This window comes from Kryptolebias marmoratus, linkage group LG10 (assembly GCF_001649575.2).
Source record: "Kryptolebias marmoratus isolate JLee-2015 linkage group LG10, ASM164957v2, whole genome shotgun sequence".
NCBI classification, from domain to species: Eukaryota; Metazoa; Chordata; class Actinopteri; order Cyprinodontiformes; family Rivulidae; genus Kryptolebias; species Kryptolebias marmoratus.
In genome coordinates, this window is record NC_051439.1 from 12,618,014 (window position 1) to 12,632,623 (window position 14,610).

At 47.0% G+C, this 14,610-nt stretch overlaps 2 protein-coding genes across 3 annotated transcripts in view; one reads left to right on the top strand and one right to left on the bottom strand.

Moving 5' to 3' along the window:
- Window positions 1-1,437, bottom strand: part of disp2 (dispatched homolog 2 (Drosophila)) — an 11,320-nt gene extending 9,883 nt beyond the window's left edge. For both annotated transcript variants that reach the window (XM_017417662.2, XM_017417656.2), the window contains exon 1: window positions 1,102-1,437. In XM_017417662.2, coding sequence (XP_017273151.1) covers window positions 1,102-1,151 — 50 coding nt within the window. In that variant the 5' untranslated portion in view covers window positions 1,152-1,437. The remainder of the gene's footprint in view (window positions 1-1,101) is intronic.
- Window positions 1,438-2,884: 1,447 nt separating this feature from the next.
- On the top strand, window positions 2,885-10,133 carry pkdccb (protein kinase domain containing, cytoplasmic b). The gene is made up of 8 exons (XM_017409912.3): window positions 2,885-2,941; window positions 4,359-4,973; window positions 5,423-5,557; window positions 6,511-6,782; window positions 6,867-6,946; window positions 7,191-7,298; window positions 8,931-9,107; window positions 9,694-10,133. Exons 1-8 carry the CDS (start codon window positions 2,885-2,887, stop codon window positions 9,798-9,800), a joined length of 1,551 nt encoding a protein of 516 aa, XP_017265401.2. The 3' UTR covers window positions 9,801-10,133.
- The last annotated feature ends 4,477 nt before the right edge of the window (window positions 10,134-14,610 follow it).

Genomic DNA, 14,610 nt, shown 5'->3' on the forward strand with positions numbered 1-14,610 from the left:
CCCCGCCACATGTTTGCGTTTCCACCGTTGGCTGGATGCTCTTCCTGTCCTGTCACCGTGGCAACGGAGGCAAGTCAACACAGCCTAATTGACCTCACACAGTCACCCCGGCTGTGTTTGCATCAGATTAGAGGACGCTGAGACTTAGCAGCCGACCGAAACTCTAAACAAATCAAAATGGAAACCATTAACACCGACCCCGTCAGACGATTCACTGACTGTAGGTCCCCAGGCCTGCTTCTCTGAAGCTTTACACGTCTCACTCTGAGGATTTCTTCAGCTCCAGGATCCTATTTATCTCATCATCCAAGAGCATCCACTAAAAGGTTAAAGGTGAATCCTTCAAATCGTCCTTCGGTTTTTAACCATTTCAGATGTCCTCAATTTAGGTTTCTGCTCCGTTTAGATCCTATTAAGAAGTGTGGATCATAAATGATGTGGTTATGTGACAGAAAAGTCAGCCACAATGAAATCAAATCAACCCTACAGCTACGTGTTGTTTCTGTTATTTACGCTCCTAACTCGGATGTAAAGGACAGTGATGTTTCTGCTCCGATCGTGGCTGTTCTCAGTCACTCAAAGGACTCCCAAAAAGGTGACATCAGTGCGTCCCGGACTCCCTGGGTGTCCTTTGAATGTCTATTCAATCGACAAAAATGAAGAACAGCGTTAGGAGCTGCTGGATTGGCGCTGGAGAGGAGAAAAATGTGAAATAATCCCTTTTTTCACGTCTGAAATGTCTTCTTTTTTTTTCTCCCACTTCTTCAGTCTGGAGCAGAAGGTGATGGGATGGGGGGGGGGGACATCTGTAACCCTGACAACCAGCTGAACCAAAGCAGAGCAGACCTCAGACAGGTGGACAGCTTGTGGGCTGTCCTCATCTGTCCTCAGTGCTGCACCAAACATGTCAGCTAATCAGAAAAAAAAACTCCTGATTTAGTCCTAATACTGAGGTGAATAAATTCAAATATGTCAGTCAGACATAATGACTGATGCAGGGTTAGGGTTAAACATTAATTTTGTTTATTTTTATGATTTTTTTCCCTATCAGGTCACTCTGTCAGGTTATTAGAAATGTAGAGTCCAGGAACAACAACCCACCTTTGACAAGCCTGCTGGATTTCCCTCTCATCAACAGGAGTCTCGTCCATCACTGCCGTGTCTCCTCTCACCGAGCCACAGTCCACCCGTCCACCCGTCCACCTGTCCACCTGTCCACCCGGAGGACTTCCTGTCAGTCTGATTGACTCATTCCGTGTCGCCTCAGTCGAGCAGCTAATGTCCCCTCTGCGCAGAGGCAGTCCATGAGGATCCGAGGCTTGTTTCTGCTGCTACTACAGAGCAGCAGCAGCGGCAGCGGCAGGAGCGGAGGGGCTGCTGCATTAATCTGCCCCGAGCTGCGCTCTGATTGGCTGAGAGCCGCCGTGATGCTGCGGACGCTGCTGACGCTGCGAGCTGCGACCGGCGGCGGGGGATGGAGCTGCAGCTGATGTTCGGCTGTCCTCGGGACGGGGCTGAGGACAGAGCTGCAGCTGATATTGGGCTGATGTTCAGCTGTTCAGGATTAAAAAATAGTTTGATCCGGATCATAATCAGGATCAGCACCAACATTTCCTCCAAATCTGTTCCTCAGTTCTTACCTGATCTTTGCTGACAGACAGACAAACCAACGGACACAACTGGAAACAAAAGGGTCACATGTAGGAGCATGACCTGTGACCTGTGACCTTTGACCCCACGAACCTTGAAATCAGTAGGCATCATGTGCAGTCTGACATTCCTCCATTAAACTGCTGCAGTTAGAGCACTGAGTCACCGGTGATGTTGATCTATGACCCAGTGAACTTGAAATCAGTGGTGATCACCCTCGACCCATGAGGCTGCTGAGATTTGCTGAAGAGGCTGAAATTGACTTATTAAAACATAAGGAAGCAGAAAGCTAAAAGGAAGCAAACACAAGCTAACAACTAAAAGTAGCTAAAGGCTGGCTAAATGTAGCAAAAATGGAAGCTAAAAGCTAAAGAGCAATGGTTGAAAATAAAATAGCAAAAGAACAAAAAACAAACAACTCTGAAACAGATTTCAAAGAAAAATTTAAAAGATCCTAATTGATTTGCATTGAAAGATATTTATAAATAAAGTTAAATGTTCCTGAATGAGCTGAACTTTATTTAAAACATCCCCAAAGTACGCAGGAGTAATCAGATTACACAGAGAGTACAGGAAAATAAAAACATGTAAACAATAAAATAAACATTAAGGCTTTTCTCTTTAATTTGATAAACAAAAACCTTTTCTTTTATTGATGTGGCCAAGTTAACACACACACACCCAGATTAGATATTAAAAAATCAGTTTTAATGATTACTTGAAAAAAAAAAAACCCATTCATGAAAAAAATACCTGTGATTAAGAAATATTTCCAACATGATGGGTTTTTCTGAAACCTGAGATCTACAAGAAATCATAAAAGTCAGAAGTTTTTCTAAATCTGTCTCCATAAATGGAACATCTGTCTCATTAAACACGACTCAGCCTGGTTTATTTAAAAGTTTTGTCGGGAATATTTTATTTCTTTTTAAAGGATTCCTGCTCTGTGGAGTCCTTCCTCCTTTGGACGGGTTTAAGAAAGAAGAGAACATAACAAACTGTGGGTTTACAGTAAATTAGACCTTCCTGGTAGGAATATGAATCGTGGCTCCGGGCTCAGATTAGTCACCTCTGAGGAAGAGGAGGAGGAGGAGGAGGAGGAGGGTTGAATGATGGTCTGGAGATTAAAAAATACAGACATAAAACTGGGCGTGAGAACGTTTTTTCAGAGGAGGAGCTTGAAGTCATGTTTTGTGCTCAGTGGGGGGGTTGACATCTCCAGAGCAGTGACTTCATGGCATTCTGCGCCAACAAGCCGTCCAATCTGGGTGATTCGGAGCAACAGATGACGGTGACTCCATCCCAGCTCATCTGTGGAGCCCAGACCTCGACAGAGAGCCGCTCTGTTACTTTCACTAAACAGCTTGACATGACACACACACACACACACACACACAGAGACAGAGACAGGAATAAGAGGCTGGTTGTGAAGTGACAGCCATGGTAATTTCCTGTGGCAGCTTCTCGCCTCTGAACGGGGGACGAGAAAGGAAACGCTTCATTAGAGCTGCAGCAGCTCTGCTCCCAAAACATGTGGCAGAAAATAAAAAAAAAACCAGAGGCTTAGCTGGGAGTTTATATCATACTCTGAACACTTATCCCCTCAAAAAAAACTGAAGCATTTGAGCAAAAAACACAATGAAAAGACAGAAAAATACAGTTTTATTTTCAGCAGCGAAGCAAAAAATGTGTGAGGAAACGTGTCTGGAGGTGGTTTTGTTGTTGGGTTCATAAAATCTGTTTGTTTCTGTGTGGAAAACTTATGTTTTCCTCTGTTTTTGTGCTGTTTTCACCACTCAGGCGATACATGAGAAAACAGTCAATTCTTTCAGGATTATTGCGCAGCCCCTTTTAGTCCTAACTTTTACACTTTCTGAATAATTTACAAATATTTTCCCCCTCAGAAAAACATCCTGTTTCGTAAAAAAACACTGTACAAGCTCCTTATAGCTCCCATCTTGCTAATTTCCACATTTAGCTGCTGTTTTGACCTTTTTAGCCCTTTTCTGCTTCTAGCTTTTAGCTGTGCTTTTGCTGTTTCGGCCTCCAGCTGCGTCTTGTCACTTCTGTGCTGCTTGTTTCCTTAACTGTTTGTTGCTTTAATAGCTGCTGTGTTTTGTAAGTTTCTTAGTTTTGCTGTTAAACCTATTTAAAGAAAAAAAAAGCAACTTAATTCCTCTCAGCAAAAAAGGCGCTTTGCTGCCACCCAGTGGACAAACTATAGAAGTGCCATTACCCTATAATTTATTATAGGGTTATAGGTTCTTTTGTTTTTATGTTTTTGTCCCTTTCAAACACAATAAGATTGAAATATTTAAGGGCAGCTTTTTATTTAGATCGGGCAAAGCAAATTGCGCTTCAAGGTCGAATAAAGTGTCTAAAAATCTAAATAATCTGTTTGGGTTTTTTTTTTATTAGTTTTGTTGGAGTAAAAGTATACCCCCTCCCCAACAAAATACATCAAACACCCAAACTTTATGGCTGTTCTTGTAAATTCAGCTGCGCGCAACACGAGCGACAACATGAGGTCGAGCTCTCCTGCAGCTCGGATCCGGCGGGTGTAAAGTTACAGGCGGCCAGGCCAGGACACACCTCCACGGGCGGGCGGAGGCAGGCAGTTTATTTGGGATACAATCTACTAAACAAGTTGATGATTGTCTGTTATTTCAGAGAGCTGTTTACTTTTTATCTCCTTNTTCCACTCGGAGCTCGGCTGGTCTGTCGGCAGCAGCGTGGCCCCCGCAGAGGAAGAGCAGGAGGAGGAGGAGGAGGAGAGCCGCGGGATGGGCACGTCTTTACGCGCGGCCGCGCTCCTGGCCGTGGTGGTTCTGTCCGTGCTGGTGTCGCTCCTGGTCACCAGCGTGCGCCAGCTCGGGACCAGAGAGTCCCCCAGCGCGTCTGCGGCTCCTGGTGGTGTGGAGGAAGAGGAGGAGGCGCTGCGCCGGGCGCTGATCCGCCAGCTCCACCAGAGGCGGAAAGAAATGACCCCGCTGCTGTCACCCGCCGATCCGAACCCGGACGCGGCTCTGGGCCTGTGGGACGAGGTCCCGATCGGCCCCCGCGACCAGATGGGCTGTGACTCCCTGGTGGACATGCGCGCGGCCGAGGTCCTCGGGTCCGGCTACACCAAGCTGGTGGTCAGGGCGAACCTGGCGCGGGGTCAGGCCCCCGTGGCGCTGAAGCTGGTCAACGAGCAGGGCATCGACATGAGCAAGTGTGTGGAGGACTTTAAGGACCCGGGGGGCTGCCGGGAGTTGGTGTCCTACAAGCTGAGGAGGGAGATGATCCTGCTGGACAGGCTGCGCCATCCAAACGTCATCGAGGTGATGAAACGTGTCCAACTCCACGTCTTCTTTGCCGTTTGTTGCATTTATTTAGCTGAGCTGAGCTCTGAAGGCTGGCAGACTTGGGGAGACTTTCCATGATCCATGTCACATTTTCCTTTGTCTCGCGCCGCAGTGTGCTGCCTCTGCAGGGCCTTCTCGTCTAATTCAATTAAATCCAATGACCCCGCTGTGACCTTTGGGTCCAGTTTGGCAGCAGCAACACAGCCAGCCTCTGTTCTCTGCTCTCCGTCCCCCCCGCCTTGGCTTCCATCTGAAACTCTCAGCTCAGACTCATTGCATTCCCAATTTAGAGCCAAACCAATAAAAAAAACAAAAACAAAAAAAACACCCAGCAGTTGTGTGACAACTTGTTTCCCTCTGCATTCGAAAAACAAGCTCGGTCCTCCTCTAATTCTCTCTGACGGTTGCCTTCCCTTCTCTTGCAGCTCAAGGGTCACTGTGCAGGAGTCCAGGGAGGAGGAGGAGGAGTGGAGCGAGGAAGGGTCGCTGTCATTCTGGAGCAGGGGGCTCCTCTCCAGATGATCCAGCTGCTGCAGAGCCCCTGGGAGGACAGATTCAGGGTGAGTGTGTGTGTGTGTGTGTGTGTGTGTGTGTGTTTGAAACTCCTGGAGGTCTGACATCTGCCCCTCAAGTGTGTTTGATCAGGGCCTGGAGTTAATCCGCCGCAGGCTGGGAGTTTCATCTCATCCCAAAACACACACACACACTCAAACACACACACACATGCAAACAGTTTCCTGCTGCAGGTATGCTCAGGGGGAGGGATAGAATATACAGCAATTATCCTCCGAGCGGCTCGTTTTCTGTTGTTTTTTTTTGCTGCATCACCCAAACACACACTCATGATCACGCGGCCATGTTTAGATCTGCTCGGCCCCCCCTCAGGCTTCAGTCATCTGTAGGTGTTTGTTTCACCCAGCCAGTCTTTTTTTTTGGTTTTTGCAGCACTCTGATCCCCAACAAGCGACTTATTCAACTCATCAGCTATGTTTTTGAGGTGTGACAAGAGCACTGGAACGATGATAGTTACCAACGGCGACGCGTTCGGTTACATCTGCGCCTTTCGGGGCGGGTTTACACCGAGAGCTGATGGTAGAAAAACATTTAAAAAAAGAATCCACCGACAGGCTAAACTGAATCCACGTGGCTGTGATCAGTCAACCGGGACACCAAACATTGACTAAAAGCCAAAAGGAGCAGAAGGCTAGCTCCAAGCTACATGTAGCAAACAGGAAGCTAAAAGTAGCTGAACAGCAGCCGAAGAAGACAACAAAAATACAGACAGTTTGCAAAGTTTTTGAAGGAACTGAAGAGATCTCGGTGTAAATCTATGGGGAGGTTATTTCTAAATGAGGTTTTCAGAGTTTTTTAAATGTTACAACCAAACAACATGGCTCCCATCTCCTGAATGAGCTGAACCTGAGGAAAACAGTCACACAATAAGAGCTTTCGCTGATTAAATTAGTTGTTGTTGTTTTTGTATCTAATCCAGCCCTCTGTTTCCCATCCCCAGGTGTGTCTGGACCTGGTCCGGCTCCTCCACTTCCTGTCCCGCTCCCCGCTGGGCTCCGTGGGGCTGCTGGACTTCCAGCCGCGGCAGTTCGTCACCGTGGCCGGCCGTCTGAAGCTCACGGACCTGGACGACGCCAGCTCGGAGGAGGCGGCCTGCAGGGCCGACGCCGACTGCACGCTGCGCTTCCCGCGCAGGAACTTCAGCCTGGCCTGCTCGGCCCGGGGCGCGTGTGAGGGCCTGAACGAGAAGAGGAACATCTACAACGCCTACAGGTAGGCGGCGGGGGGGGAGGGAGAGACGAAGACATGCAACTGGAAATGTTATGCTGACCTCGCCTGTTTTTCCTCTGGCTGCAGGTTTTTCTTCACCTACCTGCTGCCCCACCAGGCCCCGCCCGGCCTCACACACCTGGTAGACCACATCATGAACACCACAGGTGAGGAGGAGGAGGAGGAGGAGCCGATTAACCCATCAGGCAGATCAGAGGGCGAATCGTCGCTGCGTTGCCGTGGTCGTGTGAAGACACGCCAAACATTTTTATTTAATGAGCCCGACAAGATGCTTCTTGACATGTGATACTGCAATAAAGAACGGGTTTTTATCCGCCGAGCGTAAACGAGCTCGTCTGACTCACTGTGTGTGTGTTCTTTGACCAGACTGTGTGTATTGTGTGTGTCCAGGGGAGCTGAAAGCTGACATCAATCAGACTCTGGAGGCCTTTGAACACATCCTCCTGCTCTACAAGTCGGGCCTACACCTGGATAACCTGCCCCCATCCATAATCAGAGGTGAGCGCTCGTGAAATAAAGGCTGCTCTCTTGTTTTAGCTGTTGGGAGAACCATATTTCGAGCCAGCCAGACAATCCACACCTCTGTTTTCAGCGTTAGAGCTTCAGCTTGTGCAAAAAAAAAACAAAAAAACCCTTTCTGCGCTCTGTAGAAGCACCTTCCCCTTCCTGCAGCTCAGACGTATGAAATATTAATAACAGAACGGGGCTGGCTGCGTTCCTGTGGGGAGATTCCCCCCCCCGCCATCCCCAGATGCCGGCCTGTTTATATAGCAGCTCTTTGTGAATTTAATCGCAGGTTCAGGGGGAGGGAAAGAGGCCTGCTCGCCGGGGCAGCCGATGGGAGGTGCCGGGAGGCGACTGCCGCCGCTGCGATAAGATCCAGAAATCTGTTTATTATGTGAACATATTGCACGGTTAGCTGGAACCGAGGCATTCTGTCTGTTTTGGGGGCTGGAGAGCCAGCTCGGTCAGCTTTAGCTTAATTGTAGCATCAAGTCGAGGGGTTTTCTCCGATGTAGAGCTGCTGAAATAATATCCAGCAGCGTAAACTCAAAAGTTGAGTCGACTCGTTTAACTGTTTTCTGCTGTGAACGCCACGCCCAGACCAGCAGGTCCTCCAGTTTAAAGAGGCGAGTCGACATGTGAAGTGCGAGCTGTGGTCAGGTTACGATTAGCTTTGGGTTTGTTTTGGTTGAGCTTAGAGGAACTCCCAAATACAGAAAAACTGAGAGAGAGAGAGAGAGGAAAATAAAGATACTTGTCAGGCCTTTGAGTCTTAATTTAAAATTGCTGACAGATGGAGAGCGTTCGGGGACGTGGATGTAATTTTTCCACAGCTGAGCTCATCCATAATGTGACGGGAGGAGGAGGAGGAGGAGGAGGCCCGGACGGAGCTCCTGCGTGGATCCGTTCAGGATCTGAGCGAGTCTCTGGCCTTTAGCTCCCTAACAGGCCTCATTTTTTTCCCTCCTTCCCCACCCCCCCACCTAAAAGGGATCCTCTGTACCCTCTGCTCCCTTTTTTTTTTCTCAGATCTTCAAGTATTTTCCTCCTCACACACACACACACACACACATATACACACACACCTCCTGCCATTTCCAAAGGTTGCCAGTTTGGAACCGCCGGCCTCACAGACGAGGCTTTTGTCCGCCTCCAGGTCGTGTTTGCGCGCAGACTTGTGCGAGCGTATTTCTCTCCCTCTCTCTCTAATGCGTAGCAGATGATTTAAGGCCAGATTCACAAGGCGGCTGACCGAAGGAATTACGAAGACGGGGTTTTTTATTTTGTTCGTCTCAACCGGTCAGTGTTTCCAACAATAAAACTGATGAAATGTTTATCTGCTTTGACTAATAAAACCTGAGCGACAGTCAAGTTATTGCTCATTTTATTCTAATAATGCAGTTTATCACTAAAATTAACATTTACACTTACACGAGCCATTTTGCTCACGCCTTATAATCCTAAAAAAATCAATCTTGATGCTTCTTTAAGCTGTGAGACTTTGTTCCTGTCTGGAGTTTCCTCTCGGGGAGCTTTAAACTTTCAGCATATCCTCAGAGGGTCCTTCAGGATCTCTTCAGTGGACCTGGGGTTCTGAAGTGGCGTTTCCTCCTCTCCTGTGCTCAGATTACACGGCGGTGCGAGGCATGGGGACCTCGGGGAACGTGGAGTACCGCTGCTGGCCGTCCTACAGCCAGCAGGGCTGTGTGCTGTCGGTCCACAGCGCCAGGGAGGCGGCGCACATCTGCAACTCGCACCCGCAGTGCGGCAGCTTCGCCCTGACGGCCCAGAGGACGTGGACCGGTTAGTGAAACCACCAGAGATCCCACCTTGAAGTCTTAGCGCTCGGCTCTTTGATAGCGTAAGCCCCGCGTAATCGCAGCCGAGGCGCCCGGGCAAACATCTGCGCTGTCTCCTAATCGTCTGTAAGCCTGCTTTTATTTCTAAAAAAAAAAGTTGACATGTACACACTTCAGGGCGTCAAGCAGGAACATGTCGGATCCGGGCGATGCTTCTCAGGGGCGCGGGTAGGATTTTTGAACTGGGGGGGCAAAGGATTCCAACAGAATAAGTGTTTTTTTATTTTATTTTTATTGGGGATTGTTAAATTTGTGCACATAGTCGTCACAGAAACACTGGGCTCTCTTCATGCACACTTGAATGTAAATTAGTCAAATGAACGGGACATCAATTATCGGTTTTACCGGCGATGTTAATTCTGTGCTTGTAGGGGAGGGGGAGGGGGATCGGAGACACCATAAATCTGGGTTGGGTCATGGCCCCCCCATCCTTCATGCTATCTGCGCCCATGCTCGTGTGCGAAACTGCAAATANGGGGGGGGGGGTGTTGATGGAGTCACCATGACTTGTTCTCCTGTGCCTCTCGCAGGCCGCCTCCTGGCCCACTTCCGGAGCGGCTTCGACCGCCTGGTGCCTGACGGGACGGCGGAGGTGTACGTGAAGAAGGCCAGGGCCCCCGAAGCGCCACCGCCGTGACAGTCGCTGACTGGGGAGGTCGAAGGAAGAGGAGGAGAACACGCCGGCCCCGAGGAGCGAGGACGCGAACGTGTTGTGTGCGCGGGGGCCCTCTCCGCTCGGCGACCGTTTGATCCGCCTGCCAGCTCGCTGCCTCTGCCAGCGATTATTTAAAGGGATTTCCCTTTCAGGTACAATTAGGGAGGAGGAGAGCCTTGTGCCTTCAACATCCTCACCCCCCTCTTCTCCTCTTCCTCCCTCCCTGTTCACGCTCCCTTATTTGCCGTGTGTGTTGGCTTTCGTTGCGAGGCAGAGCCCCTCAGAGTCAGAGCGGCTGCTGCTCGGCGTCTGAAGCTGAGAAATGAAAAACAAGCTTTGATTAAACGAGCCGAGGCCCGGGCTGCGTCTTCACGGCGGTTTGGCCCGGGTACGAGACGGCAACGGCCGCGTAAGCACCGACACGTCACCAAGAACTCGACCCATTCCGAGGCTGTGTTTGTTTTTTGTTTTTTTACGTTTCTCTCTGGTGTCGCGTTGGTAATTATTTATACGATGTATGTAATTGTTCTTACATGGTTCTGCGTTATGTGCACCTTGTGGGTGAGTCTCTCTATTTTTCAATGAAAAAAAAACTTTTTTTTTCCACTTGCCTTTTTTTTTTTCTTTCTTTTTTCTGCTTCACTTGTACTTAAATAAATGCAAAGTTGCTACCTTTTTTTACGGTCACGCTCGTTTGCATTTTTTTTATTGTTTGAAGTGGAACTGCGACTAACAGCCTGATTATTTCTCATTAGCACCTTTGTGTGTGTGTTTCACTGGGGGGGGTTGCATGCTGTGTGTTTGTGTGTCCTTTATCTGCTCCATACACCCCCCACCCCCCAACATCTGCAATCTGCAGCCCCGTCCGAATGGGCTCAAATTGCGGAACCTGCGGAGCTCCGCAGAGTTTGCACAATACCAGAGGAATGCATTCAAATGCCCCACCATGCTGAGGTCATTATGAGCCTTAATTAATCCATGTAAAGCAGCTTACTTACCGGGCCTTTCTCATGATGGCTTCGGGGAGGGGGGGGTGTCGGGTGTAAAACAAAGGCAGACATCAGGACTATCTGAGTTTGAGCTGCCATCTGCGCCTGCACCAAGGAACTCAAGTTTGTAAAGCATTTGATGCTTAAAAAAAAACTAGAGAAAGTTCACAAAGAAGCCAACATTTCTTTCCCCACACCATTTACGTCACACATCACAGGCGAAACAATAGATGCCAAACTCCATATATCGTTGTGTTGAGTTCTTCACCGCTCAGCCGTTCTGCTTTCTGACTTGAAAGGGCATGTTTCTGTCTAAAAACATTAGTTTTACGGCTGTGCAGCAGGGAGGCCTCGGGGCCCTCTCTGCCTGGCGTCTGGCCCCTCGTTGTCTGGACAAAACTGACTGATTAGAGTCTTGATTTTACAGATAAAAGTGTCTGCGTGAGATTAAATAAAACAAGCTCGCAGAATCAACACAGCCGGATTAACTGGAGGAACCGGTGTTTCCTTCTGGGTTACAATGAAAAGACTTGTGACCTAAAAAAAATATGGACACAAAAGCCGCATTGTGGAAATGAAGCTACTGCAACGAGGCTAGCTGCTTTGCTAACAGTAGCTTGACAAATACCAAAAACTTTGTTGTTAATAAGTTTAAAATAGTTTGTTGGCAATGTGTAATTTTTTTTAGTTAAGCGTTAAACGAGAATATTAATACCAGAATCAAACAATATCTCGTAATGAATAATGATGGGAAGCTTAAAAGCAAAAAACAAAAAAACTATCTTTGCTCACTTAGCTTAGCTAGCTAAGCTAATATAGCTAAGCTAAGTTAGCCATGGAGGTTGGTGGTAGATATAAAACCTGACAGACAATAATAAAGAAAAATATCCCTGCCAAAAAATATTTTTGGCACATGACCTTAAAATAAATATGACATGGAGACTAGTTAGCTGCATTATTAACTAAAATAAAAAATATGAGTTTGCAGTTATTATTAGCCAAGCTAATAGACTATTGTCATTCCTCATTATATTTAACTTACTATCTAACAGTTAGGTGGTAAAAAAATTTTAGGATATTGGAATTGAAGCATGAATAACTTATTCAAGTCCAAGTTTAGTACAGTAATACAGTATATATATATATATATATATATATTTTTTTTTTTTTTTTTCAAATTTAGCTAGCTCTCTAGCTAAATAAGCTTTTGCTAGCTTTGCTAACTTGGCTAAGCTAACTTAGCCAAGTTAGCTGTGGTGGTTATAAAAGTTAATTATTAAATGTTTTTATCTGAGCCAAATAAAATAATTTGGTGATATCTAATTGTTTAAGAAATACTAACTGGAAATTATATTTTATTTTTATGTTTTCAAGATAGCAATTTTATGTGTTTGCACTGATGAGCTAATAGATTAGTTGTTTCTCATTATTTAAAATTGTTTAAACACATTTTAGGATAATGGAATAGAAACTAGAAATTATTAAGCTGAACAAAGAATTAGTCTTAAATAGTGTTTTTCAAGCTGAATAATTTAATTTAAAATGCAGAGAACATTTTCAAATATCTTGTAGAGATATTCTGGCCTCTGACTGGGTTTATCTTGGCCGCCTTTTTGACAGAACTAATGAGTGTTTTGGCTTTGCGCGGAGCTCGCATGTGTTTATTTAAAGCTCAAATATTTTGGAGTGTAATTAATAAATGCAGAGCAGCTGAAGGACTGCAGCTGAGTTCTCCAAAACATTTGGGGACATTGTGCGGAACGAAGCATCTGAACTTTATTTTCGCCTTGAAAAAGTTACAAAATATTCAACGAAAAAACTTTTTTTTCCTAAATTCTGCGCCCACAGTTGATGTCTGCAACAAGTCCGAACGGGGACGTGTTTGTGTATTTTACAGCAACTCTTATTTAAACAGGATTTTTTGAACATTTACAAACTTAGAAGACAAACTGCTTCTGTTTCGTTTGCCTCCATGTTTGTTTCAAAACGGGCAAGAAGGTTTTAATCGGGTGGCAGAACTGCACGGCAGGCAGGCCAGTTCAGCAACTTAATGTACATAACCAGGTGACGTACGGAGGGTGGTAAATGAGCCGATACCTTCCTGGTTTTAAGCGTTCTTACTTTTCACAAACTCCTTTACTTTTAAAAAAGTCTTCCTGCTGTTAGCTGCAAAGAAAAACAGTTTCTGAACTGCAGATATGTTTGTTTAAATTCAACACGGTTCAAATGGTTTTTATGACAACACATTTGTTAATCAGCGCCTTGCTCTGAGGTTGGTCCAAACATGTTTTTTTTTTTTTGTATTCTTTGCTGAAAGTATCACTTTCCTTTTTTACCCGAGCTGTGTGTGGAGGCCTAAATTCTTTGTTTTGTTCCGAAGGTTGGTTTCGGAGACGTTTGTGTTGTTTGCAGCGTGGTGAAAGATTTAAAACACAGCAGGCGAGAGCCGAGGCCTTCACGTCCCTGTGTGTGTGTGTGTGTGTGTGTGTGTTGGGGGGGGGGGCACTGGTCCCTCTGTGTTTTAGGTGTGTAATTCACAAGCTGGTCTTTTTTTTGTTGTTTGTTTTTTTCTTTTTTTTTTACTCAGCTCCATGCCCCTCCGTTTCTGTTTTTTTAAGTCTCTAGTTTCACCCGACTCGTTTCCGTCAAGGTTTTATTCATGACCTCCATCTGGAAATAATATCAGTTCATGAAAACAAGCCATCAGCAATTTTAGGGAAGACGTGTGTGTGTGTGTGCGCGCTCATGCACTGAAGGCTGCCTCTGTGGGGTTCGGGCTCCGCCAACGTGTCGGTGCAGCTGAATCGACATGTATGACTAAAAACCAAAGCCTCCGTCATCCGCTCCTAAAATCCTGGTGAAATGCATTTTGTGGTCCGCCTGAAAGCCTTTGATTCAGACGCAGAGTTTAGTCATCAGACGCTGGAAAACTTCGGCTGCTGGGAGAAATTACGTGTCAGGCAGGTCTTTGGCAAAACGTTTGACCTTGGCTCAGACTAGAAATATGCATTAACTTGGCGAAAGCCAAGCCTGCATAGCTCTGCAGGAAAGAATATCTGGCTTGTGTTAGAGCTGCTACATATGCAGCTTGTGACGGCGTGGAGGGTGTGTGTGTGTGTGTGTGTGTGTGGGGGGGGTGTAGAGTAGAGTAGATTATTCGGGCTCGCTGAAACACCTCTGTTGTGGAAAAGCCTTTCTGGCTTTCCATGGGGCCGCGTGACACGAGAGACAGGCCGGTCACACCTGAGGGCCTCTGAAGAGTGGCCGGGCATTGAGCCGGCCGGTACCCGAGCACAGAGGGCGCCTTAGTTTGCAGCCCCCGCGTCCAGCTGTCGGAGCGAGCGTTTTGTCTGTCCGCCCGGACCTGATACCATCTCCTTCAAAAGCCGTAATGGCTTCAGCAGCCCGCCCCCACCGAAGGCGAGAGCAAGTATGTGTGTGTGTGTGTGAGGAGAGAGGGTTTTCGTTTCTGGCTCGCCTGTGTGAGGCGGCGTTTTTTTAAAAGCCTCCGAGTTAACCCCAGTCAAAAGGTTTACGCATACCACTAAAGCCACAATGGCATCTCGTAGGTGTAATGGCCCCCGCGCCGTATCCAGTAACAACTCCCTGAGCTGCTCTCAGATCATTGCTGCTCCTTTTTTTTTTTTCTTCCCTGCATCATTCTTCAAGAAACTTCTGAAAAAAGGGGCCATTTATTTGCCGCTTCCTTCCTCGTTACTCAAGGCGTGCTTTAGTGAAAGGAGTCTGGAGGTATTTCAACCCCCCCCACCCCCACCCCCTTCTGGTTATGAGATCCCCACATG

What these genes read in the sequence shown, in the direction of transcription:
- pkdccb (XM_017409912.3), top strand. Translation starts at nt 2,885, where the DNA reads ATGGCATTCTGCGCCAACAAGCCGTCCAATCTGGGTGATTCGGAGCAA. An exon ending in ATTCGGAGCAACAGATGACG is followed by an intron (nt 2,942 to 4,358) that starts GTGACTCCATCC and finishes TTCCACTCGGAG; the next exon opens with CTCGGCTGGTCTGTCGGCAG. An exon ending in AACATCTACAACGCCTACAG is followed by an intron (nt 6,783 to 6,866) that starts GTAGGCGGCGGG and finishes CTCTGGCTGCAG; the next exon opens with GTTTTTCTTCACCTACCTGC.